At 43.6% G+C, this 27,979-nt stretch overlaps 1 protein-coding gene and 1 long non-coding RNA gene across 3 annotated transcripts; one reads left to right on the forward strand and one right to left on the reverse strand.

The window, feature by feature from the left end:
• Window positions 1–93: 93 nt before the first annotated feature.
• On the reverse strand, window positions 94–24,015 carry LOC117966224 (protein ENL-like). Of its 2 annotated transcripts, XM_059014175.1 has the most exons (12): window positions 23,887–24,015; window positions 18,736–18,916; window positions 16,933–17,015; window positions 12,473–12,616; window positions 11,459–11,584; window positions 10,352–11,002; window positions 9,839–9,926; window positions 7,365–7,476; window positions 7,016–7,115; window positions 6,436–6,504; window positions 6,136–6,207; window positions 94–5,417 (listed from the first exon to the last, which is right to left on the reverse strand). In XM_059014175.1, the coding sequence occupies exons 1-12, from the start codon at window positions 23,896–23,898 to the stop codon at window positions 5,289–5,291; spliced, it is 1,767 nt and encodes a 588-aa protein (XP_058870158.1). In that variant the 5' UTR covers window positions 23,899–24,015; the 3' UTR covers window positions 94–5,288. The 2 variants fall into 2 exon arrangements, with proteins under 2 accessions (XP_058870158.1, XP_058870159.1); XM_059014176.1 differs by lacking the exons at window positions 16,933–17,015; window positions 18,736–18,916; window positions 23,887–24,015 and adding an exon at window positions 14,127–14,448.
• Window positions 21,455–24,119, forward strand: LOC131721060 (uncharacterized). Its single transcript, XR_009319838.1, has 3 exons — window positions 21,455–22,027; window positions 22,172–22,653; window positions 23,986–24,119. It is a non-coding gene; the product is annotated as an uncharacterized LOC131721060 (long non-coding RNA).
• Window positions 24,120–27,979: the final 3,860 nt, after the last annotated feature.

Genomic DNA, 27,979 nt, shown 5'->3' on the forward strand with positions numbered 1-27,979 from the left:
TCCTTTACAAAAAATAGGACTGAATGCTTTAACTCCACCCGGGCTTATCTGTCAACGGACCAAGTATTGTTTAAAATGAAACAGTCCAACAAATAAACTTTACAGTAATCAACAAGTTTATTGTTAAAAAAAAATAAAAAATAAAATAATAATAATAATAATAATAATAATAATTTGTCATGTTTAAAGGTCCTTTCCACAGGCCAGTTAACACCCCCAAATAGGGAAACTGCAGTTTAAACATTTGGCCAGCAGTGGCATTGTGTGCAATGCAAAAATCCCATCAGAGGTCAAATGTTAATATACAACAAAGGGAATAAATATCAGCCATAAGGTCACTGTTCTTTTTGGCACATCCCTAAAATATTGCTTCCTCGCTTAGTACCCCAACACTAGGGATTAAAACTGTACTCTGACTTGGGCAATAGTAACACAGGGTGGCATTTCTTTTACCCCATTGAAATCACAATGAAACAGCAGACATTGTTCTCATTCAAAACATTGAAAGGAGGTTTTTATAAAAGGTAAAAAATAAAAAAAAACTATATATATATGTGTTTAAAAAGTACTTTATGTAACCATTTGTCTTTAAATACACACAGTAGATTTCCTACTTACATTTATTTTACACTTCTATATATATATATAATATATTGAGCTGAAACGCTTCCCTGGTAGTTTCAGATGGAATTATTTTTCTAGTGTGTGTTTTAGTGGTCTGGGATAAATCCTTTGAAACACTGAATTCATCGTGGTGCTGTGGTTTTGTAATCGTGTTTCGGGGGGGGGGGGGGGGGGGGGATAATGTCTGTCAGCTTACTGAAGTAAAAATTTAAAAAAAGAAATTGAAACTTAATTTAATGCAAATATTGTACACAATTATCAAAATACAGCTTAGGTAATTAAAACAAGTATTGGATTCGTCACTGCCAATAAGTGCAGAGGTATTCAAACAAACTGAATATTAACTATTGGCAGATTATTATACTGTAGGTTTGCACCCTTTCCTAGACCCCCCCATCTCTGAGAGGCAGGTCTGCTTTTAGAAGCAGTGTCAGCACCTGGGTATCTCTTATAATAAACTGCATCTCATTATTACTTGCGTGGTCTCTTTCATTATAGCACTTCTGCTGTAGCAGTAATGCAAGAATTTATATGCATCGACTACAGGGCCGGGGTTTGTATTCTTAGAATACAGTTTCCCATCCAGGCTTCCTTCAAGAAAAACGGATCTGCAGTTAATGGACAGCAGCCACAGAAAATGAACAAGCGTTTTAAAATCAACCCCTTGAGTGAAAAGTGTTTCTGAAAGGAAAACAAATAAAAAAAAATCGCAAGCAAAGACTTAAATAATTTAATTGCTCCTACTAAATTTCATGCTCATAGTTTGATCGGCATTGTTTGTTTTTTCTTTCACCTTCAGGAAAAAATGAATAAATAAATAAATAAATAACAGGGGAGCTTAACGTTAACCGAGACGACAGCAAAGTGAAGCGGCACAAGTAACTGTAGATCAAGGATTTATTATATAAAGACCACACTGACGCCTAACCCAGGCACTAACCAGACACATGTAAAAACAATGAGGGTCACTAGGGTTTACATAATGAGAAGGGCAGTCACTTTCACTGCTAGTCTTTTTTTATGTCAAAGATTTTAAAAATGTCCAGGTGCTGTATTTTAATCTTCCCTTTGGCTCCCAGCACTCGGATCAATGCGAGAGTCTACACTGCAAGCACAGTCTCCAGACCGATTTAAACCGTGTAAGTTGATTGGTGCCATGCTTGCCCTAGTGTTAATCAACATGGCTGGATTCTGGAGCGTTCAGCACTTTGTAAGAGAAAAGAAGTTATTTGCCTCCATTTTAAAATGCTAAACAACACACTGAACACGGTTTCAAAATGCTGCTCGCATTAAAAAAGGGATGCAAAATTGTGGGCCTGCATAGGAGTCGAAATGCACGGAAAATACTAAGAATGTGACAATAGACGAGTTCATTTCTTCAGTGCACACCCTACGGCAGTTTCATTCCAGATGAAAAGACTTCCATAGTTAATATGCTGAACAACGTCCATTATTTGCAATTTGTTAGCAAACCAGGCCTGTTGGGTATATTCTCAGACAGCAGAGTGGAACTTCAGGTTATAGCTTATTCTGATCGGTGTTTCCAGGTACAGTAGACCCACGCTAACCTGAACCCTGTTCGGATCAGTGATCTGTACCAGAACACCAGTACCTGAACCTACAGCTTTTCATCTGATCCCCGTGTGTTCGGACTAGAGTCCACTGTTCTGAGAAGACTAAGGGAACTGGTTCACATCTGGGCTGCCAGCACAGCAGTACAGACCAGCCTGACTGAGGTGGTGTGATTTGCTGTCCAATTCCATTTGTAAAGGCTGACTCATACTTGGGTATGATCACAATGTGACCAGCAAGAGTAAAATTCAACCCAGGTGACCAGTCCTCCTCGGACGGGCAGACAGTCGCACAATTACAGAGCCTCGCTAATTCAACTCGCTAATTGTTGGGGTTCTCTTACTAAATGGGGTTCATCTGCCTTGAGTCGAAACACAATCCCAAGAAATGGAAACACCTTCCCCCACCACTACTGCACAACCGGCAGGTACCCCAAAACAACCCCACAGGGAGTTGGGACAACAAAATTAGAAACACCTGCCATATCACTGTCAATCGGCCGCTGTGTCGCCACTGATTCAATGCAGAGGATGCAAGGTATTTATTGTTCTGGGGGGAGAAGTGACCATCCCTTCGTGAATGAGAACAATTCCTTCCTATTGAACTCAGGAATATGTGCAAGCTGGAATGCAGAAGCACCCGCCAACTGAGAGCCACCGATCACAGTCTGTCAGTTGCCTTGCCCATCCTGACACACTGAATTGCAGGGGGGTGCTTTTAGATTAGAGAATATGTAATGCAGAGCTACATATCAAAGGTGCTTCTCCTGTTTTTGTCCAGTTCCTTAATACAGGCCTTATTTATTCAAAGGTGTCATTCTACTGAAAGGTGATAATGGAAGATATTTAGATTCAGCGCCAGGAGAAAGTAGAGCTCAAAGTCCCGTCTCTACCCTGTTTAATACCTTCTGATTGGCTAGTACCGGCGTCCTTCAGCCAATGGGAACCTGTTATTCAAGTCACGCCCCTTTGCTCAGTCACAATCTTCAGGGTTTTTCAGGGAACACAGAATCAGCTTTTGCTTCAGAGCAAAGTTTGTGCCATTTTGTTTTCTGTCAAATGACAAAACTATACATAAGCAAAAAAATAAACGCATTTTAGTTCAGTTTCTGTTTGGTGTCAACTTTGCACTGAAGCAAAAGCTCAGCAGCCTAAGAAACTTTTTTTTTTGGTAGCCGCTGAATTTCTTTTTGGGCTAATGTTGGCCCAGGTTCAAGAGTTTGTTAATAAAAATCTAACATCTTCATACAAGGCGCGGACTGAAACACTGGAAACGGTGGGTATTGTAAACATTTTATAAAATCCCTCAAAACACCTTCCTTTAACCATTTAGAATGCTGCTTAACCGTTTTTCAAACTCGGTAAACGGGATTTGAATTCAAACTGGCCAGGATTTCAACTGCAATGAACCCATCTGACCACAGAGGGGTGCTGTTGTTCTACAAAAGAAATCCTTACAGTCTAATATACATACACCTTTGGGAAGTCACTAACAAACTTGAGCCCTAGAGTGCATGGATGCGATACATTGCATTGTAGAAAGTGTATGCTTGCTTCTGTAAATATATTACAATCTCAATGGGCACTCTGCAAATTAAACTAATTAAATAAATAAATATAAATAACCTGCAGACGAAAACAACAAACCAGACTCCTACACGCTCAGACTGTTTAATAAGCTACTCCAGATTGTGCTTCCTTAGTTGCATTTGACCCCTACGAAATAATGCATGATGCGTTACTAAAACAGTAAAAACGGAGTGATTCTGAGCTGCTACAATACTTAAAAAAAATAAATAAGGGGAACTTGATGTACTAAAAATCATAGCAGCAGCATTCAATGCTGACCTCAGAAAATCTATTAAAATGGGATTTACTCTTAAAACTTAGTAGTTACTTAAACTTAGTAAAATCTGGAGCAGCGATGTCGATTGGATTTCTAATCTAGCAAGCTGAAGTTCAAATGCTCGACTGTGGTGGGTTAACTCAGCCAGTGAAAGGCGATACACGGGGAGGTCAGGTACAGGGAGAGGGGTGAAGCAGTAGCTTTTAAAACAAGACCTTTAAAAACACACAAGACTTCAAATCAAAAGTGCTCAGCTTGGTTCTTCGGGTGCCTTTAACACAGTTCGATACAGTCATTTAAAATGGACTCCCCAGGCCACAGAAAATAAAGTCCTCTTAAAACAGCACATTGGTGTGGGTATGAAATATCAAGAGCTTTTTAAAAGGTATAGTGTGGCCTCGACATATCTCCCTGAATCTAACTCGGCTGGTTCTACGTGGCATTTCTTACTGTCTGGTGTCTTAGTGTTGAAAGGGGGACAGGTTAATGGTTACACGTGATTCTGAGAGCTGTACCGACGACAGGAGCTTTAAAACGCCACCAGGATGCGACGACCGAAACAGAGAGAGACCGGGTGAATTGAAGCAATCCGAGGAACGCAAACAGGGACACTTGCATCCACACCGAGATGCACTTTAAAAGATACGTCAGGCAGTCTATGGCGTGCATATTCTGCTTTAAAACTTAAATAATTTCATGGGGTGCTGGAACCCAGTCCTGAATGCAGATAAAAACCATTCTGCTCAACGATGACATCATGGTGCCTACAACAGTGCGACCCGAACCCAGAAGGGACCTGCAGCTTCACGCCTCTCCTGGCAACTTACCGAATCCCACCCAAAACTACTGAAGATGAAGAAACACTGGATTTGAGGAAGAAAACTAAAAGGATGGGTCTGCGAGCCAGGCCTGTGTCTCTGGAACCTTGTCTCAGTCCAGCCATTGTGCATGTTATAAAATCGAGAGCAAGTGTGACCACAGAAAACCTGTCACGCTGCCGGCTATACCTATACACATATATATAATATATCTATATAAGATACAGCCTCTGAGTGTCTATTCGCTGTGACGGTGGCAGATCTCTCGCTCCAGGGGGGGGGGGCAGTGGATTGGGGTGCACGACGGCCACTCCCCCTCTTGGTACCCCCCCTCCGCTGCCACAGCTTCCTGTGTCGTTTGTTTGATTTTTGTTTTCCCACCCCGAGTTCTTAGGAAAGACAAAGCCCCGCCCGCTCCCGGACTTCCTGTCACGTAGCCGTGGCTTCCAGGTAGCTCTGTAGTTTACGGACAGTCGATTCGTCCAATGAGAAGAGGTCAAAGTCAAAGGTGGTGTTGGTGACGTTGAAATGGCCCGTCTCCTCGATGAGGTTCACAATCTGCAGGGGGGAGAGGACATGTTTTATCTCCTGGGTTCAAGTTATCATTTGAGTGTTTGCAGGTACAGATTTGTTTGAATTTTTACTACAAATTTCCAGTTCAGATAAATGGTTCTGATATACCGTAGACTTCATTAGCCCACACATTAGTCACTTTGATTTTCGCATGTGCAGAATGTTATTCGCTTGCTAGCAATGCCCTCCAAGACAAGACGTGAGACCTCAATGGGTGTCGTGCTGAATCAGGAGCAGCTGGAGGTACCTGCCACTCCGAGGAAATCTCAAAAGGGGTCTGGACCCTGAATCTCTCGGATTTCCATCATGATATTGTGGTAACGCTAAGCAATGACAGGTGTGTCACCTGTTCTGAGAAGTGTTACTGAAATGATGCCTGCAATCTGAACATCCAGGCTCTTGCCAAGTCATTACAGGACCTGCCATACGTCTCCCCTGAATCTGCTCTTAATGGATGCAGGAAGAGTTGCATTTAGCATGGGATTGCTGGCACCGGATCATCACAGTATCACTTCTGAACAAGGTGCTCCAAACAATCAGGAACGGGTGCCCAGAGCAGCTCACATATCGATCAGCACGGCCAGAAAGCTAAATAATGTTTAATCACGGTTTTATGAGCTGGTATTTAGACACACACAGTACCCCCCATCGCTGGAGGATTACATTCCCAGCTAGTCACATGACAGCAGGCAGGCAGGCTTACCTGTTGCAGGACGTTCCGTTCTCGAAGTGCCATCAGCCGCCTGTGCAGATCCACAAGCTCGTCTGTGTACGCCTGAGGAGACAAACAGAAACTGTGCTTACGATTGTAAGTCGCCCTGGATAAGGGCGTCTGCTAAGAAATAAATAATAATAATAATAATAATAATAACTGTGTATACAGGTAACTAACAAAGGCACAGGGAAAACCTGGACTGGAGTCCCGGAATGAATCTGCTTTATCTCATTTAGAGCTCCCGGAAGGGGAAGACTTTCACGCAGCCCAGTGTTGATTTGTATTCACCTTGTCGTATCCCTTCTTCAACATCTTCTCAGGTCTGCTGCAGGGGTCTGGACTCTTCCTCCCAGAGACCTGAGCAAAAGGAAAGTCACACTGATCACGTCAAGATGCACTTTCAAGATTATGTCATTTCTCCACCTTTTCTCTAGTTCTATGCACGGGATGACATCTGTACACAGGATAAGATAATTTTGGCAAATACTGTACTGTGATTGGTTGATTGCTGATATGTCATTTATAATAACTATTATATGTCATTCATCCACAGTTTCTCTAGATAAAAAGTAGCATACACACTTCGGTCTACAAAAAGCTGTACTGGTTTGCATAGGCTAAGATTCGATCTCCCATTTACATTTCCCAATGGTCTTACTTCTCCCTGCCCATGTCCCTGGATATATTCGATCATTTGCTTAGCCTGGCAGAAAGAGAGTTTAAATCTTAGCTTGGATCCCAGCAACTGCACTCTTCATTCTGCTAAGAATGGAGATACCGCACTCTGAAACACAGACAACACAGTGAACCTGAGCAGCCTGTGAGCGAGGTGCAGTCCCCCCGCTGATCCACTAGAGGGGGCGCTCACCTTGTTGTTGGCCGAGCTGTGCTTCAGAGGGGGGGGCGGAGGATCTCGACTGCGGGGGTGGGACCCTTCGCTGCTGTCACTCTCGCTGCCCAGACTTAACCTGCCAAGGAAACAGAATGAAAGGTGAAACAAAGCCAACTGAAGAGTTACTTTAACCAAGGTCTACTGAATATTACCGTTGCCCGCTTAAGAGACCGATGAGCCCAAAAGGTTTATGGGAGTTCAGGATTGTCATTATTAGGCAGGCTGAGCGAGTGACTGGGCCCAGGCTGAGCGAGTGACTGGGTCCGGGCTGAGCGAGTGACTGGTCCAGGCTGAGCGAGTGACCGAGCCAGACGCACACACTGACCTTGTGTCTCTGTTGGGCGGGTTGGTTTTCACCGGCGTCTCCCCCTCGGTGCTGCTGTCATCATCGTCGGACTCCTCTGACTGCAGGTCCTCCACCATGGAGCGCAGGGGGCCTGGGAGGAGAGAGCAGAGCTCAGTGCAAAACCAGCAGGGACACACTGCAATTCAAACACAGCTGTGGCCAAACACCTTGCATCACCCTACAGAATGACATTTTGAAATCTAACAGAAATACTGTACTACTACTACGGTTTCCGGTAGAATTTTGTAGTTTCTTTGATTACAGGATGTCAAATAAAATATCTAAAATTATGTTCATTATATATATTCTAGGTGATGCAAAACTTTTGGCCACAGCTGTATCTTGAACCTTACTTAAGACACAAGGTGTGGGCGTCAGTATTCTTGCTCAAGACTAATATAATAAAGCTGTCGTCAATGATAGTTAACTCACAGAATTGGACTGGATTTAAGGATAAATGATCAACTGAGTCTCTGAAATCCCAGCACAGAGCGATTCAGACACTGAAGGCTGGTCAACACAAACACGGTCATTATAGGTTAGATGACTCTGTGCGGACGACAGTCCCTGTGTGTTCTTCCAACCTTGTCCAGAGCTTTTTCTAAGGTGTGGTTCTTTGCATTGAAACTATAGAAACATAATCTTGGGTGGAAATTTTGAGAGTTTTGGAAAAAACACCCTTTCTGGAAAATCCACATATACAGATCACACACACATAAGCATGATTCGCATGGGACGAACAACCAGGTGTCCTCAGAGCTGGTCAAAAGCAGAGGATGTCCAGTAACCTCCCAGACGCTGAACTTCAATGACGTGTGGGTGCGTGTGGGTGCGTGTGTGAGTGAGTGAGTGAGTGAGTGAGTGAGTGAGTGAGTGAGTGAGTGAGTGAGTGTGTGAGCGAGTCAGACCCAGGGCTGAATACCGAAGAGTGAGTAAACAAGTCGAAACCACAGACAGCTGGGCAAGTAGCCAGAGTTTATTATTGAACAGAGAAGATTAGCTCAGAGATTGTAGATCCCACCAAAGTTTTCGTACACTGTGTTGTATGTGTTCCGTGCTCCACCGTTGCTGGTAGTGTCACGCGAGCTGTTCAGTGTGTTGATATGTAAATAAATTCTGTTTGCCTGCGAGGCGTATCAACTTCAACCTCCGTCTCGATCTCCTGCCTGTCACACAGACGGCTACCCTGCTAGCATTAATACCCTGTATCTTTCTAAACGAGGGATTTAGAGGAGCTCCCTAATAAAAGCTGAATCTCAAAACAATAACTGTGTGAATATAGTCATTGTTACAGCTGTGTATAATGGTATTTAAAACAGGACTCATTTACCTGACTTTTTACATATCCGCCCTGACTCTGGTCCCACTGCAGTTACGCGACGGATTACTGTATTACGATTTATTGTAAAGTCTGGTGTTGCTTTGAGGCGAATATCCTGGAAATGCTGCATCAATTCTAACACAACACTGACATGGTTGATTCGCACAGGAGTAAAAAGGACACTTTTGGTGACCCCATTTATTTAAAAAAAATAAGTTCTCTAGTATGTTTCTGTATTTGCACCAGTGATTATTGCTGGGTTATTTAGAAGAGGGAGTAAAATGATAGTGTGTAGCGGTTTGTTACTTTTCAGTGTGATTGTAAACACTGCAGCAGAACTGTAACTGTAAATGTAATTGAACAAAATATCCTTGTAATTGTAACTGCAATTTCAGAAAACAATTCTGCTGTGATAGTAATCAGAATTCTAATTGACCCCAGCGCTGGCACTAAGTTTAAATTCCTTTTGAAGTTTATTCGAAGATCACGGCGCAGAAAACTCAAAATGTTCTTTTTCCAAACTCTGTGTTAATTTTAGGAACCATAAAGAACAGTCAAAAGTTTACGAGAACTCAGACAGGAAGCTGATGTCATCCCTCCCTTCTAAAAGCCTGTCTTAGATTCTCTATTGACAATGTGGGCTGCAACACAAGCTACAAAACCGCTGCTGGATCCCAGATAAAAAGATAACCCACACAGACAGGGCTTTTAATCTCATTCTGATCAAAGGCCTGCGCTTTCAGGCCCCCACAGCCTCTGCTTCACGTATTCCTTGTATTCAGTAATCGCCGGTTCCTAGTAATTCCCTTTCTGTGCTACAGCCTGACTCCCTTCCTCTTAGCAGTGTGTTGGCCAGACGCCTAGTCTCAATTCACCCCCCACCCCGCAGTGTTCAGTGGGAGAAATCTTCAGCTTTCATGTTCCATACTGAAACGGAACACAGCTGTATGACTCACCCTGAGCACCACTCGGCTGTGCTTCTACGAAGTCCCGATTAATTCTCTCTTACAAAAGGGGGACCTGGCCCAGGCATGAACTGGGAGCACTAGGTGTGCACTGGTGAAAAAAGTCTCAAACAGCCAATGGCAGCCACTGGTGTTAAGCAGAGCGTTGGGGATTGGGAGTGTGGTACCTTGAGTGTGGTTCTGCGAGGGCTCGAAGTCCGAATCGGAGCTGGAATCGGAGCTGGAACTGGAATTTGACGGACTTGACGGCACAGACTGGAAGGGGAAAAGGTAAAGAGGTCAAGCGCACCGACAGCAGTGGATTTAGCTGCATCTCACAATTCACTATACACTAAACTGTAGGGGTGCGTTCAACAACTGTATTCCTACTGCAATATGAGATAAGTCATCAATATATTGAGAAGACTATTCAAAAGCACGAAGCAAAACTGTGATATAACAGTAATACTTTACATGCATTGATTATTATGAACATGAATTATGGTCTTAAAAAGCAAGACACACCACTGCATTCATTTCACTCGTGACTTGAGCTGGATTCAGAGCCAGGCCTCCACGGTGTGCATTCAGACGGATTGGAAGGCTTTTGTCAGAAAGTCTAAAGATTATTTTTGCTTCCTGCTTTTGAACACTCAGGTGATTTCAGTGTGCCACTCTGGATGGAGCTCACCGCGCCTCACCTCCGATTTCGACGAGGCCTCGTCCTCGGAATTGGAGTCGTCCGTCTCTGCTGGCTTCTTCACCTCCTTCACTTCGGTGGTCTCGGTTTTCACCTTCTCCGGGCGGCCGCTGCTCTTCTCTTTGGGGGGCTTCTTCTCGGGGCAGCTGGGGGGGGGCGGGGCAGCGGTGGTGGCGGTGGAGGAGGAGACGCGGGGGGAGGTGCCGGTAATGCTCTTCAAACTCTCTGAGCTGCCCTTCTTCTGCTTCTTCGTGCTGGGCTTGGGGGACTCCACGTTGGCCGGCCTCTTACTGAATGCCTTGGGCTCTGGCTGGCCGCCTCCCCCACCAACAGCCCCGCCCCCTCCCCCACCCCCTCCACCTCCGCTCCCCCCACCTTTTGGGGACATGCCCTCCATTTTGGCCTCCTTCAGGGTCAGTTTGGGCTCCTTGAACGCTGCTTTGGGGGGCGCCTTGACCTCCTCTTTGTTTCCCTTGCTGTCCAGCTTCCGTGCCGACGGGGCCTCCTTGGCGGGCTTGCTGGCCTCGCGCTCCCCCTCCCCCTTGCTGGAGCCCTTGCTCTCGGAGTCCTTGCGTGGCCGCTCTCCCCGGTGCTCCTTGGTCACTTTGTGAGGCTTGGACGTCTTGCTGCTGCTGCTGTCTTTACTGGGCTCCTGGGAGAGGTAGGCATGGAGGGTTTAGAGTAGAAGCGTTAGTTGAAAATCTGCATGTCAAATAAAGATGTTAGTGTTTATACAGTAGCATGTGTGCAGCGCGATCATATTCAGAATATATTCACAGCACTGAGTGTGCTTCTAGTACAGGGACAGGAGGTAGAATGAAAGAGCAAGTCTTAGTTTTTTAGCTTTTTTTTCTTCCCTTTCCAAGGTGCTTTGACTATGAGTTAAGGAGCTGGGATTCATCTCTAGCTGTCTGCTACAGACACATGTAATATAGGATAGATCGGCCAAAGTGTCTGAACCCTTTCATGCACGTAACATTGAAAACAGTTAAAAAAAATAAATAATTGGTTTGGACACAAATATATTTTTTTGTACCTTTCAGACAACCCACAAGAGAGCTTTTTATTCTGTCCGTTCACTAAACCAACACACTGGAATTAAACTGACCTTTGACCCGTGGGAAGGTTTGGTCTTCTTGGGATCGGAGAATGCAGAGAGGGGGATTGTGGGTAACATGGGGTAGTCTGGACTCGGCCTGGTGACGGCCTCCGCTCCCTCGGGCATCACCATGACCTGGGAACGAGAGGAGGAGCAGAACAAATTAACCGTCCGTCTGTCTCTCTGTCCGTCCGTCCGTCTGTCTCTCTGTGACCACAGGAACGCCAGGTCCAGGAGTGAGCTCATCCGTATCAGGAAAGCACAGACAGCAACGTTTGCAAACATCATAGAAAAGCAGATGGCACAGTTCATTATTTATTTTCATACAACGTCCAAAAACGTTCTTATTTACCACTGCAGGGTGAATCACTTGTTTTACTGGATCTTATTCTGTGATCTATTTTGCATTCTTTCAAATCCAATGACAGAATGACAAGGTGAATCACACTGTTGCAAACGATAACGCTTTGCTCAGCAGAGTTTAATAGGAAAGTACTTCCCCGAATTCAGTTGCTAAATTTAGTATCAGACATACTTTCTTTTTCATACTTTGTAGTTGTATTGAGTGCTCTGTTTATTTCACTCACGAGGAAGGCGGTAACACTCCGCAACCTCTATAAATACTGAGCGATTGAAAAACAGGATTGTTGGATAAATGTTCAAGAACAAAAAAGGATTTCTGAGGATAATTACTTGTTTTTTTAGTATGAAAAAGTGGAAGTCTTGGTTATTACACACCCTCTCAACCACTCCCCTCCTGAGCTCACCCCCTCCTCCCAGCCCTGGCTCCTCTCCCCTCCTCCCAGCCCTGGCTCCTCTCCCCTCCTCCCAGCCCTGGCTCCTCTCCCCTCCTCCCAGCCCTGGCTCCTCTCCCCTCTTCCCAGCCCTGGCTCCTCTCCCCTCCTCCCAGCCCTGGCTCCTCTCCCCTCCTCCCAGCCCTGGCTCCTCTCCCCTCCTCCTCGGCCCTGGCTCCTCTCCCTTCCTCCTCGGCCCTGCTCCTTTCCCTCTCCCTGCCTCACTCACCCCCCCTGCCTTGACCAGCTTGTGTCGGAACTCCCTGGTGGGGTTGTTGAAGGTGAGCTTCTCACAGCGCAGGTGATTGACAGGCGGGTTTCCTTCCAGGTTCAGGAACAAGTCGTAGGTAAAACACACTCTCTTAGGCTCCTCCTGCAAGAGAAACACAACCCCATTTATTTTTTTTTTGTATTTTTTTTGGTGCTGGGTAAACGTGCATGGTTTTCACCAGCACAGAAAACTCTCTCGTCTAGGTAGTGACACCCAGCATTTAACTTTAAAACATGTTTTTCTAGGGGACCGTTAAAGCTTCAGGCCATCAGGAAGGAGATTCCAGATGCTCGGGGCAGAGAACTGAAATGCATTGTAATATTACCAATTTCACTTTGATCTCCTTGACTGAATGCTGCCAACTCCGTGCACCCTTTAGACTGTGAAACTCACGAACTTGAGATGCAGAATAAGATACTCTCAGCAACATGCAGTAAAATAAAACACGTTTCATCAAAAATCAGACTTTAGCATGGCGTTTGCAATCATTCGGAGTGGTTCTTATTGGACTCAAACACTGGTACAGGTTTCGGAGCTGCTCTTCAGTTCTATCGGTTTGCTACAGATATGTGTAACGAGGTACAGATCATGCAAAGTGTCTTTATAGAAGGAGGAGCCAGAGCGATCTGGTGATCAGCTATGCAATGAATCAACCTCCCATTTGCTTGTTTTTTAGCAATACACTGCAGTGCACTAGTTAATACATTATTATTATTATTATTTATTTCTTAGCAGACGCCCTTATCCAGGGCGACTTACAATTGTTAGAAGATATCACATTATTTTTACATACAATTACCCATTTATACAGTTGGGTTTTTACTGGAGCAATCTAGGTAAAGTACCTTGCTCAAGGGTACAACAGCAGTGTCCCTGACCGGGGATTGAACCCTCGACCCTCCGGTCAAGAGTCCAGAGCCCTAACCATTACTCCACACTGCTGCCCTATACATACAGCAATCTGTCGCATTTCCGTCCTCACCGTTAAATCCACCAGGATCTCTTCAGCAACGTTAGTTTAGTACTGAACAGAGAAGATTAGTTCAGAGATTGTAGATCCTACTAAAGTTTCCGTACACTGTGTTGTATGTGCTCCGTGCGCTGCCATTGCTGGTAGTGTCACGTGAGCTGTACAGGGAGGAACTTCAACCTCCGTCTCGATCTCCTGCCTGTCACTCAGCAGCGAATGCACGCACCCACGCGGCAGACGGCTACCCTGTCACAAGCATGAATACCCTGTCTCTTTCTAAACAAGGGATTTATTAAAAGCTGAATCTCAAAACTATAATTGTGTGAATATAGTTATTGTTACAGCTGTGTATAATGGTATTTAAAACAGGATTCATTTATCTGCCTTGACTGGTCCCACCGCAGTCGGATATGCAATGGATTACTGGAACACATGTGTCTGTGGCAGACAACTAGAATTGAAAAGCAGCTCCTGAACTCATAGTTAAAAGCACCTCAACACAGACTTTTAGATATTTGAATTGGAAGAGCAAAACACCATAAAGGCAATGTAAGTAACAAATAAATACAAAAATGTGACCCTTCTTGCTTTTAAAGTTTTCCAATCTGCCGTTACGTTACCAAAAGTAACTGCTGTACTTACCATACCCCTTCCCACACAGACTGCCAGTACGTGCAGCTCAGGTGAGCTCCAGACCCTCTCTAGAGCTGGATTTAACCAAGACCAATAACACCCCCACCAATCAGATAAAGAAGCTGGAACAAGCAGAAACTGGGATGGTTCACTGTAGCCCCGGGAAACGTTCCCTACATTCCACACAAAATGTGGAGGAGCACCGTACCCTGGGGAGTGTTCTACCTTCAACTGGATTTTATTACTGTTTTTTTAGAACAGGATTAACCTTACAACACAGTACAGGGATGTCAGGAGCACGCTGTATGTCTGTTCTAGCAAGTACGGACACACAGGCATTCCCAATACATACTGAAGAGCAGAGATCCCAAGATATAGCCCTTATTTGAAGTTAAAAAAAATAAACAACCAAATACTAAATACAAAGAGGGTGTGTCCCCCGCCACACTGTTTCATTCTAACTGCTTTTGCATCTGTCACCCCCAGCTATGCTGCTAATTTAACAAAGGAATCTGCCAGTACTTACTGAATTGTAACTCAGCTACAAAACCAGTTGTGTTCCAGTCTGGGAGGGGTGAGAAACTAACAGCTTGTAGTACAACCCCCCCAACCCCCACTCAAACTAATCTTCTCTAATGTGTAACCAGGGCAGGTGCCGCAGGGGAAACATTTATTATCTTGTGGAAGACTGCTGTTAGTGTTACACTGTTTCCCAAACCCCAATGAACAGGTCAAAATGTGTGCTGGTGCAGCAGTGCTTTAAGACAAGGGACAACTCACAACACAGTAAAAACTAAAAGAGGTCTTGGGCACAGAATATCATTTCTATAGGATTTACTTCCACAGAACATTAAAATTATGCAATTACTTGTTTGAAGTTGAGGAATGGCACTGGTGTAACCCGTCTGCCCACATTTTAACCCCAACCCAAATACTTGTATGACGTGAAGTACAGTAAACCACGCCTGAGACCACGCTGCAAGCCAGTCCAGATTTGCACAGGCTACTGACAGAAATCTGAAGTCACATTCACTCCTTGATTCAGTATTAAGACCACTATGTGCCGTCCCAAACAGATCAGCTCTCAAATTTGTATTGTAATAAAAGAAATGGACACATTTTTACTTTCAGTAAACCTGAAACTTTATCTTCACATCAGCAATGCTAAAGCATTAACTGATACAGCAAACACACATCTTTTAGGCAGCCTCAAAGCACATAGCAATGTTCATTATCCCCTTTATACTACAGCTTTTAGTAAGAAGTTCTCTCTCTTCTTCATCTTTCAGACGGAAATGTCGTTTTCAGCTGCATTTCAACACTATCAAAGTGTAGGCTGAGAGGCTGTGAAGGGAAGTTGTGGTGACCGAATGGGTTCTCTCTGCTTCAGAGCTCAAACCCACTCGCAGAGCAGCAGTGATAACGATGCTCCAGGCGCCACTACTACCAGGAGTGAAATGAACAGGAGTTTGCACAATCAGGCCCCTGGTAAACCTGCACTGAACTGATAAGACTGCTTCTCATGACAGCATGGCTACATCTGCATGATTCGGATACACGACTATGCTAAGTTTCATCACAAATTGCATTTCCCCTTTTTTTTTAAAATCTAAAAATGACATGGGATGCCAAGTGCCTCCACTATATCCAGCACAACAGGAGCCTGCTTCCCTGCTGGTAGGGGATTTATATCCACAGTGCAAGTGGCTTGAGCATCCCTGGCACTCAAGTACCTGTAGTTCCTAATGCTGCACGCTTTAGAAGCATTATTTGCAATTGAAATGATCCGGCTCAGGTAACACACATTATTTAACTAGCACTCGTACAAGGCTTGGAAAAGCCTCAGCTGTTGCATAAAGCAATGGAAATGAGGGATGAGATTCTACTTCTCATTAAACCAGGAGACTGAGAGAACGCATGGTCCTGGCCTGGATTCAATCTCTATCTCCTTCCATTGGCTCTCTCAGAATCGGTTTGTGTTATTTGTTTTTTTTTTTCCCAGTTTCACACATAACCAATTAACTGTGTTTTTCGCAAATACAAAATAACACGAAATCAAACAAAACGCAACATAAAAACGAAATCAAACAAAAAATCACAAACACATTTTTGGGAGGTTTATACAAAAAAATACTTGAAAATGAATACTTGCAATCGTAGTTGTCAAGGCTCAGCCGTTACCATAGACGCGGTCTGAAGGGAAACGGAAGCTCTCTCTAGAACTTGCCCAAATGTATAATTTTGAGCGAACGCTGAAAAGAATTTGAGCATGAGGGGATGTGTGAGGCTGACAGTGCCAAAACAACGATGTGCCGATTTTACAACAGTGGGCTGGAATGGGAGTGGGAATGTGCTGTCGATAAGCATTAGCTGTGTATTCCTTTTCGGGAAAATATGGCTTGTTTGCTTGTACTTTGCATTAGTATGCTAATTCTTTGTTTTACTTCAGTGGTGCAAACATTGCACTGGAGCAAATGCTGTTTTGGTTTTGAATAGATTTGAATGAATGAATCTGCTTTGCTTAGTGTTTTAAATACTGAGAAACCCCATGCTTGTATACTGGAGCCCTGCTTCAGTGAAATGGGACTGAAGTATAAATCCTATCCTTTATTTTAAGGGTAGATTGCTGTATGTGCAATTATGATGACAGCCCCACAGTAGTAGAGCAATATAAATATATATTTTTGGATTTTATCTTATTGTATTTTTATAGAGGGAATGGGCAGTATTTACTGTAAATAGGCAGTCATGTCATATTGTTTCTTTATATAAACATAAATAAAAAGATTGTTAGATAAGGCAAGGCTGCACTCACCTTGTTTTTGAAGTAGACCTCTATGGGCATAATGAAGCCAGCGTAGCCCGACTCCTCCACTTTGTAGGGGGGCTCCTTACACACTGTGGGGGGACGGGGGGGGACACAGGCATTAGTGTCAGCATCGCACAGCTGGACTGACTGCTTCAACATGCAGAGCAACTTCAAAACATATTCAAGACAGACAACTGCATCTGTTTCACACATTATTCATGCATTGGTATCTTTGAGACCATATTGTTTTAAACAGTCGTTTCTAATACAAACAAATGCCTTCGTTTGAATATTCAAACATTTGTCTCGGCACTAAAATAGATAAATACGTTTCTGACCATACTGAACAGAACGCAACAGCCCTTCGAAAGTTTCAGAAGCTTAGTGCACGGGAAAGCAAAGCATAGCTAAAAAGCCAAAAGGTTTTCTCTCTCAACTAACCCTGCTCACGGTTACTTAAAATGATATTCCCAAAGAAAACAATACCGCAGAAACATCAAGTCAACAACTGCAAAACTATCTGCCTTTCCAGTTCAGGAAAAAAATACCAGCCATGTTCCAGTAAACCAGGCTCACTTTTAGACTAATCTGAAATGTAAATTCTCTGTTTCTCAGGTACGTTGTAAGCAAATGTGCCATGCTTTGCATTTTTTCAGTTCTAGAGAATGTTATCAGTGGAGTTTTACTGAACGGAACTTACCAACATTGAAAACAACTGCCTTGTTTCTAATACAGTAGCTCTCCCCTAAGCAATGAGCCTGACTGTTAGGCTGTGCCTGCCAGCAGCTCAACAAATCCATATTATAAGCAAAGAGTCAACCCAACCTTGCTCCTCTGGTAGCTGCTCCCCAGCGCAGTGCCCTGGGTAATCGGCTGGCCACTAAAACGCCAGAGCTGGAGGCCAGTGTGCTTTCCAAAGAGTGCGACCGCTTGACTCTGCTTCTTACCCCCCGCGATCCCCTCTCTCTCTCTCTCTTAACACAGAGAAGCCTTTCTTCACAGCATGGCTAATCAGCACCTGTTAACCACCGTCATCTCAGCCCTCCCCAAGCTGCTTGGCCGGGGTCAAAGTTCAGAACCATCCGATAGGCTGGCCTCTGCGGAGGTTTCAAGGCTTCAAGCATCCCTAGCCAATCAGAGTGCAGTACGACCTTCACCAGAATGAGGACTTTAAATGCGGAAAAAAACACACAGCTTCTTAAGAAATGAGTTCCCAGGTTGAACCTGACGTTAAGACCTGTGACTTTAAACACAGTTCTCAATGAAGACCATACCAGGGATGGGAATAAGACTCCTATTGCATACCAGTTTTACCCATTCCAGTTTTTACTATGAGCTTGATTAGCCCCAGTGTATAGGTATCAAGCTCAGGTGCAATATTGTGATTCCCACAATCGTAATTGTTGTGCAATTCCGTTTGTTATTTAAGAACTACACTAGGTTCAAGAATTCTCATTTTGCAAAGCATGCCTCCAACAGTTTTGAGTATGGAAAGTGAGTGTTTCTTCAAAACTGAGCATTTGAGATGCAGCTAATTGAAATATACAGATTGGTGCAATTATTCTGTTGGCTACAAGCAATTATTAAAGTCTGAGGTTGAAACAAGACACTTGGACTGTATCACGTAACAGAAGCCTGGGATAAGAGTCAAAGACAGAAATCCTGAGGATTTGGGATGTGCAGGTCCCCCTAAACTAAATCGGGATGAAGATATCATTTAGATAGTTTATGAAACTGAGGCTCTTAAGAGCAAACACTGGACCTCCACCCGCCCCTGCAATCCCACTCCTCTCCCCGTTTCCAGCTCACCTCGCTTGGGTTTTGGGAAGCTCTCGTGAAGCCTGAAGACCACCCTCTCGACAAAGTGCTGGATGTCACACTGCTCGGGGCCGCGCACGAACACCATCCAGTCGTGGGTGAACCCCTCCGTGGTGGGCTTCTTGCGGAGCTGAGCACGATGTCCCAACTCCAGCTTCACCTGCACCGTGCACTGCCAGGAGAAGAGGGGACAGGGGATCAGGGATCAGGGGATTTCTCCCAGCACTCTAACACAGATTGCATCCAACTGTACAGTTAACATGTAGTGAAAACTTCATTCAATATTCTAAAATGCCTCATCAAAGTAAAACGGCAGAATATTACACCTGGGAATTCCCTGACCTTTTTAGCAGAAGAAATATGAACTCAAAAACGAATCTAAGCTGTAAAAAGTGATGCATAGAGGGTATAACTATTCAAATTAACAAGAAAAAAACCAAAACCCCTAATTATAATCCAGGACAAGACAGTTCTTACAAATCGGTTACAATGGTGACCATTCAAAGATTGCAATAACCCGACTCAAGTCGAAGTTTGCCAGTATGAAGCTAATGTTCTCAGCTTTCTGTTTCAGATTTCTTTACTGCACAGCACTTGTAATAATAGAAGTTTCATCACAATTTGATGAATAGTTCTAAAAACACATCACAGAAAACACAAACAGACCATCTGCATTCACAGGATGTTCTTACATCAAATACACACGCAAAGTGTTTTTTTTTTTTTTCTAAAAACTGAGGCAACCTGTTCTTAAGATCCTGCAGCAGCCTTACAAATCACAAGAACACATGAATAATTTAAAAGATGCAGCACAATTCTAAAGATCTCAAATCTGACAGTCATAAACGCACATCTCCTCAATACTGCATATACACCTCCGAAGAGATATGAACCAAGGGTTGAACAAAACTAAATTGACCCTGGTCCAGAAGTTAGCTACTACTGGATATCACAGGGATGGGAATAAGACTCCTACTGCACAGCAGATTCACCCATTCCAGGTTTTATTACAAGCTTGATTAGCCGCAGTGTACAGGTAACAAGCTCAGGTGTATCTTATTCAGCTCCTTGTAAGAACAGGCATGGATCACACTGCTATGCAATGGCAGTCTTATTTCGATCCCTGCACCACAAAACAAATGCAGGATTTGTAATGCACAAAGAAGGGAAGTGGACAGATGTACCACACATAAAGAAACTGCTCCCTGCCCACGCATTCCAAATACAGAATTCGCTGTAAAAGTCAAATAAAAACATTACTACAACTAACAGAGCCATCAGGAAATATGAATAACGTGAATAGTGCATTTTGTTCTGCCCACATAAGGTCAGATGCTTGTTAGTCAGTGTGGTTATAATGATATGGTGTTAGTGCACACGCACACAGGCACGTACAAGTTTCAACTTGATAGAGGCATTACACCAAAACACAAACCTCAGAAAAACATACAGCACTGGTCATAGGTATTCGCAATTTGTATATTTCTCAATCTTTTTTTCGTATTGTTTATCAGATGCATCAGCCTTGTTCTACACATTGTTTTCTGCTGTGTATCTGTTTCTGTTGTGTATCTGTGACAACACTGAAAAAGGGTGATATTTCAGGCAGGAAACTGTGGAGAGGGTGTCATCTCATGCAGTTTGGGTTCTGGCTGATTGTGCGAAATGACGTCTCATAATAAGAGAGTGATGGAAATAAGACTCCCATTGCATAGCAGTCTGATCCAGTCCCGGTTTTACGATGACTTTATTAAGGCACACTTGAGCTTGTTACTTGTACACAAGCTAATCAAGCTTGTAATAAAACCTGGAATGGGTGAAACTGCTATGCAATAGGGGCCTTATTTCTATCCCTCAGAGACCCGACACACAATGGATTACTTTGGTATAAAATCACAGAAACAGATCTTGTACTTGTAATTATGCTGTATGTTCTGTATGCGCGATGACATCTGTCCACAGGATAAGATGTAGAGGCACATTGATAAATCATTAGATCTCAGAATTTACGAGCTTGATTAGCCCCAGTGTGTAGGTTACAAGCTCAGGGGTGTCTTATTAAACTCAGAGTAAAACCAGGAATGGATCAAACTGTTATGCAACAGAAGCCTTATTTATGTAATATACAGGGGGTAAAGAAAAAATGATACAATACAGCTGCCATTACAGTCAGTCCATGAACTCTCTACTAGCTTCTGAACTCTGCACAACTTCAACCTGAGACACCGCAGCTGTCTTTCAGATACACTCGCTGTGCCTTGTGGAGTGCTAGATGCCACTTTGATTTCTGCTACATCTTTGCCGTTTCTTGTCCACTTTAGATTGTGATCTGTGCATGTAAATAACAGCACGACCTGCGTCAAGGATGTTTGAAACCACACACTGAGTGAGTGAACTCCGACACCACTTGCCACTCCAGCTAGAGGGCGAGGTGCCCAGTTGTTCTGCACAGTAATGAAGTTCTCAAAAATGCTCATGTCCCTGTAGCTGTGGATCACCAGGATTCTTTAATCAGTCAACGCCTTCAAATAAACTGCTGACAAAATACAAACGACCAGATCACAACTTGGTGCCAAAGTCATTTAACAGCAGGGTATAGAGAAGGCCATGTTACACATCCTGGAGTTCAGAAAGACTAGCATTTGTCCACCAGAGCAGGGCTTGAAAGTGACACTAGCCCTGCACCCAGTCCAGTTCTGACTTCCCTTGTTCTGCTATGTTGATATGATCAGGAGACTGAACATGCAGGCCCTGGTAAATCTGCTCTGAACTGATCGCACTTATCACAGCTGTAGATTTACAAACAGCAGTTCATGCAGCTAGGAGGAACAGTTTATTCAACATCGAACTTCCGGCCCCTGATCATTTCAATAATATACTTAGTTAAGGCTATTACTGAAACCCAGGTCTGGGTGCAGGGTTAGTGCGAGTTTCATGCCACTAGAAGACCTTGGATCACATGTCTTTCAATACAAGTGAACGAGAGCTGCCACCGACTGACGTTAATCAGGCCGCGCTGTATTTATAGACACACTCCTTGGCAAACGCAATTGCAACACTTTTCTATTTGACAGGTCAATAGAGTACACCCCCTCCCTGTCTTCAATGATTTACAAAGGTTTCGCAACGACAATAGCACAGCACTGCCTGCCACTTAATATCCACAAACGGGTTTTCTTCCACAGCTCAAAAGAAGACAATGCGATCCAGAACAAATACACTATCACAGGACAGCTAGAATAGAATAATCTGCATCCCCTGAAAGGTGTACATTTCCTACACGGTAATAACAGAAAAAAAAACGAGTTAACACCAAAATGTCTCAATGAGAAGTCTACAGCATAACCCGGCATGGATGCCTCTAAATGTCTTTGTGCATGTCAAACTTATCATGGAGTCTTCATTCAAGTTCACCTTTTCTTTCTAGGTTTTCTAGACATCACTGAGCTTACAATGCCTCCACAATGTTGATCCAACTGTAATGCAGCGACAGGCTGATTACTCAAAGAGGAGAAGAATGCTTCTTGGAGAGACAGTAACTTGCATCTGATGAGCAAGATATGAAAACCATAAACCCCGCCCCCAGACCTGCTCAGCTCCGAGACAGATTCGGGTGTCTTGCGAGGCCAGAGATTCACGGTTTGGTTCTCTCTCGGCCAGTGGAGAGCCACCCGTACCGCGAGGGCCCCAGGGCTTCACGGCTCGGCTGTGCTGGTGGAAAGGAATATTAGAGTACCCCAGTTTCAGCGGACAACAGGACAGCACAGAGTGTGTTCAGTGGAGTTCTAACTGGGAAGAGACTCTAGTAGGTCAGCAAGAATAGCCGGGGGGACACTTAAAGGTGCGGACCAACATGGAGAGGGATGATCTACAGTGTTGCACCTTTACAGATGTCAAACGACTACACTAGTAAGTCTTCAAGATCTAAAGTCTGACACATGAACCTGAGGTAAAGATGCCCCCAAAGTTTTGTCACAATTGGCAGTTCTCAGTAAAATGTAAGCATGGTGGAGATTCTTAGGCAACCCACTATTACTTGCCAGTCACAAAAGTATTAAAAAGATGAGCCAAAACGCACTTTGTCAAAGAGTATATGTGATATATAATGTATTTAAGTTAGTAACCTTAGACAACAGCTTACACATGCAATGCAGGTGCTGCTGGAATTAGTTTTCGCTTGATATGCACGGGGTAATGGCAGATCAGTGACGTTACTCTTATTAATTGGGCCTGTAGTTCTCCAAGCACCCCACCGAGTTGCTGTACAAGGCTGCACTGGAGCTGGGAGATCGCTGCTGCTTGGGCTGCTCTGAGCTGGGGGAGGGATCGGATCGCACCGTGAGAGTGTGGCCTTCGCCTTGACGTGAAATTCCAGACTCGGGCAACCCCCTTCTGCGCCGGAGCGGCACAGGCAGCAGTGGCACATCTCGAAACCGTATCACACTTTTCACAGTACAAACTGTGGAGTTAGCGCGGTAGATTTACAAAATAACACGATCAGCGGACGGCCGTAGGTGTAGTATTCAAACCGGCATGAAATCAGTTAAGTGTAAGAATTTCAAAAGCATAGAAAGTAAATGGGGGCCAAAACTAACACAACTCGCACTTGCTCGTTAGAAGGGGGAGGGGGGGGTTGAGTTTAAACTTTGGCGACTTTCCACAGCGGGTTTTGTTTTTTCTCTGAACTTAACGGACAAGTACAGCAAGGCTGGGGGGTCTGAAACAACAGCGATTATACTAGCGGCTACAATCCAGCCAGCCCCTACAATCACTGCCACTGGCAGGAGTATCTGACTGCAATAAACACGAGTAACAATACTCCCTGGTTTCCAACACAAGTCGGATCACAACCAACGCGCGCCGGCAGCACATTACCTCCACCCCGTTCTCCAGAAAGCGTTACTCGCTAAACCCACAGCAAAGTGGACTGAACCGCCAGTCACCTGCGTGGGGGTATTCCCTTCTGACAAAACGGAATCAATGAATTCCACTACCTGATTGTCTCCGGTTTTGATTTCCAAGGCCTCGCCACAGCACCTTATTGTGTGTGTGTGTGCCGAAATGAATGTACTCTGTTTGGAAAACGCTTTCCTAAGCAGTGGCTGGCTAGTATAACCCACGCGAGAGAAGCGGCTGCGTTACCTGATTGTCCATGGTCTGCGTTTTTGTTGCTGCTGTTTTATTTACGGCAGATTTAGTGAGGTTGATCGCAGCTCCTCATTGTGTGTCAATTTCACCCAGAAACCGGAAGTCATTCTCCCCCTCCTCCAAGAGTCTCGCCAGCGGCCCAAAACAGAACGCTCCGCCAACCAATGGGATCTGCCAGGGGGCGGGGCAGCAGCGGGGAGCGCCAGTCGAATGGACGAGAAGGCTGGACTTCCTGTTGGTAATTGACAGGGGAGGGTACCAATGGTTATCCTGGAGCTGTCAGGCAACGCAGCCAATGAGGGAGCGACGGAGGTTGGGCCTGTGTTGCCATGGTGCTTAAAGATGCGACACGGGCGCCTTTTCAAAATGTAGAGGGTGCGTTTCATCACTTTTTTAATTGTGTAAATTATTTATAAATATGTTTTTTTTTGTGCTGATAGTACATATTCTAAATAAAACATACTATATTGTCTTGCGTTTTATAACGTGGGTTTTATATATATATATATATATAGTTTCTGTGGTGTCAGTTTGCTGGGCCTACTGCTACAGTTTTGTACAAAATAGCCAATTTAACAATTTTACTGTTTTCCGACCAGGAGAAAAAAATGAAGGCTGAAAAATGAGGCTGCTTCCCTCGACGTCTGGTAATGCTGCGTCACATACACTGGAATGGTCCGTGTATATTCCGTCCAGTTTTTTGGGGTTTTTTTTTAAGCAAAAAGTTGAAAACGGAAAATTGACTCTCTTTTATTTTGAGCAGTAGTTTTGTCTGATTATGGGTTGACAGTAGCCGCTTGGTTGTCTTTTTTTTCAGATTTCAGGGTGTTTTAACGATACTTCTTGGGCGGATCCTTGTCAGATAATGGCTGTCCATGTTGGTAAGGCCTGACCTAGACTAATAAAGTTATCCTCATTTTAAAAGGAACTTTAAAGATCCCCCGAACTGCACTGTGTCCTTTTCCACACAACCACAACACATTGAAAGTGACATAAAGCATTGATGTAAGAGCTTGACACAGTTTTGCTTTGCTTGCTATAGTGACCAACAGAGCTTCGAGAAAACATCAATAACCTCCAGCTGCTGCAAGTACAGTATCAGGAACATGAGTGTCTATATTTCACAAAGCAACAGAGTAGCAAAAAAAAAAAAACTTTATCAAGGGAGAAAGATGGTGTTCCTTTGACTGAAGGGAATGCAAACAAACTGGAAAGCCAACGAGGTCTGCATTGTTTCAGCTGCCCAGAAGGATTACGTATGGAAGAATGCAAAGGCAAAGTCACACAGGAATTATATTCTAGTTTAACATTGAACGATGTGACACTGCAGCTTTAAATACTCCTGCTAGGCGATTGAATAGCTAATCCGAAGGAGGCCTCGTCTCCACAGAGGAACACAATGCTGAGATTATTACCGTGCTTTTGCACCCCGTATGCTGCAATCCCCTTATTGAAACTTCTGTATTTTATTAGAAAACATGCAACACGATTGTGCAGGCAGACAGAGACAGATGGGGGAGGGGGTGCTATGGGCTGAATGCAAGAAAGTCGAAGATTGTGTAAATTGACTTAGTTACAAATATAGCATGCATAGTACTTGAAGGTTTAGGGGTTAAAAACACAAATGAGAAATGCATTTTAAAAAGGTGATTTGATCTTTTAAAATTGTTTTAAACCTTTTGAGTAAAATGGTTTACATATTCAGGATGTGACTATTTATAATTTTGTCTGGATCTTCAATCAACTAACTTACAATAAAAAAATATCATTTAAAACAGTTTTTACATCAACTACTCCTGCCAAGGGAATGTTTTTGATAGTTTAACTGATCCTGGATTGTTTCCTGGTATGGAAAGAAAGCAAGAAATGTTGACCATATTACCTTTACTTACACATGTGATAAAGAGACACACAGTGATTTTTAAAGTGAAATGAAAAAGTTTATCCTTTAGATGGACAGTCTTCACTGTTTAAAGATAACTGAATATGGTTTGATTCAATTCAATTTATTTTAATTGATTGTAATTCATTCAATTGTTTTATCAGAAAAAAAAATTTAAGTGTTAACTACAGGACACAAGGAGATGGATAAAAAAAGTCATAAACAAATCAATTACATATTAGCAAAGGAGACCCCAAGTACCCTTGATCCATCCTCCTGTTAGAGCTACTGTATGAATTGGATTTTAAAAAGTCAGCAGTGTTGCTTCGTCACTGGGACCCTTGGTGACGTTTGTTCATCCAAACTGTACTGTCCTGTTATTGCATCTCAATGAAAGTGAATAGCAGAGAGACTCCATGCATCATATAATAGTAAATACAGCTAATTAAAATTATTGCAGAGAGTGTCAGAACTTGAAAACTGCACAAAAAAAAAAAAAAAGTCTATGTGACCATATTGATTTACTACAATTAGAAATGCTCTGTATTGCAGTTCTGGCAAAACTCATCTCACTTCTCATAAAGCTGCGCTGCTTTCTCAAAGGCAAAGCAAAGGTTCTTATGTTCAACAAAGACAGGATGAGATGCTGAGCCAGAAAGCTCCTCACGAGGCTCGCTGAAGCCACAGCGCTGCATTGTTCTGTAACCAGCGTGGGGCGGAACTGCCTGAACTGGCTGAGAAAGAAGGCTGTTTAGAGGATCACTGTCATTCCAGGGGCTAAATGGAGCAAGATGAAAAACGACAGTGTTTTTCTCTACTAAAAAAAAAAACGTATTGGAAAGCTACAATGTTTCTACATCTTCAAGTAGCTCAGATGGAATTGTGGGAAAAAAAGAACAACTCAAGTTTACATGAAGCTACAGTGACACCCAGTGGTCAATCGGGTGTAGTAAAGTGAGAAGGGTCTAATAGGTTCCGTTGTCATAATATACAGGATTTATAGTTGCAAGCTTGAGTGTAAATCTATTGTGTATAACTGCTCTTGTACACTTGTGTCTCGTTCTTCTCCTGCAGTGGACGGAATGTGTGGACACTGTCCGCGGTTTCCCTCCTGGACTAACACGACCCCTGGCTGACCCCAGACAAGCTCCCACCGGTGACCCTGGGGTCCTTCACTGACCTTGCACCCCTGCTGTGTTTTTTGTGTCAGTGGTCTGCTGAAGGTCAGTGAGGAGCCAGCCGTGTTTGCACAGTTTGCTGTCTGCCGCACTCAGAAAGAGTGAGGGAGATAGCAAACAGGGTGAGGTTCATTCAGCTCTAGCACAATACATGTCAGACAGCATTGCTGCAGGGGAAAGGGTAGAGATTAGTATGGCAACACGATTCGGTGAGACTTTCTTGCACTTTAAAAAGCAACACTGACTTCAAAGGTGGTTCATTACAGTGGCTGTATCTAACAGCATTATTCCATCAAGCTTACTTGTTGTGCAATTATATTCATTATTATTATTTATTTCTTAGCAGACGCCCTTATCCAGGGCAACTTACAATTGTTACAAGATATCACATTATTTTTACATACAATTACATTATTTATTTTTTTACATACAATTACCCATTTATACAGTTGGGTTTTTACTGGAGCAATCTAGGTAAAGTACCTTGCTCAAGTGTACAGCAGAAGTGTCCCCCACCTGGGATTGAACCCACAACCCTCCGGTCAAGAGTCCAGAGCCCTAACCACTACTCCACACTGCTGCCCTATTTCTATAGGTCTAAGGAATTCCCTCTTCAAAGCAGACTTTCCTGTCATTAACCAACTGCTTCCCCCTTTGATTAACATACTTTGTAGCCAATAATATGCTTTGACCCAGAAGACACTGGTGAAATTACCTGGTATGGGGAAGTGTAACCTATTTGTAAGATACTTAAGTCATGGAAACTGAATACTTTCTATAGCTTAGTGCAGTACCAGACATCACATTTTAAAATGAAATAAAACATGCTGTAACATGTGTTTCTTTCAAAACTTCACATTTTGAGACCTACGTTTCAGCTGCAGTCCCTTTAAACTATACAATCGGCAGGATTTGCCCTGAAATTAGAGGTCTGTGTTTGTCTTACAAAGCCCTATGTTAAGTGTTTTATGTTGGCATAAAATACACCCTCTCCTTAGCAGGTTCTGAACTTATGAAGACCAGTACA

Source organism: Acipenser ruthenus, chromosome 47 (assembly GCF_902713425.1).
Source record: "Acipenser ruthenus chromosome 47, fAciRut3.2 maternal haplotype, whole genome shotgun sequence".
Classification (NCBI taxonomy): Eukaryota; Metazoa; Chordata; class Actinopteri; order Acipenseriformes; family Acipenseridae; genus Acipenser; species Acipenser ruthenus.

Excerpts from the sequence above, each read along its gene's own strand:
- LOC117966224 (XM_059014175.1), bottom strand. Across the intron at positions 17,016-18,735 it reads CTTCCCAAAACCCAAGCGAG|TGTGTAAGGAGCCCCCCTAC; the intron begins GTGAGCTGGAAA and ends GTCCCCCCACAG. Across the intron at positions 5,418-6,135 it reads AACGGAACGTCCTGCAACAG|ATTGTGAACCTCATCGAGGA; the intron begins GTAAGCCTGCCT and ends TCCCCCCTGCAG.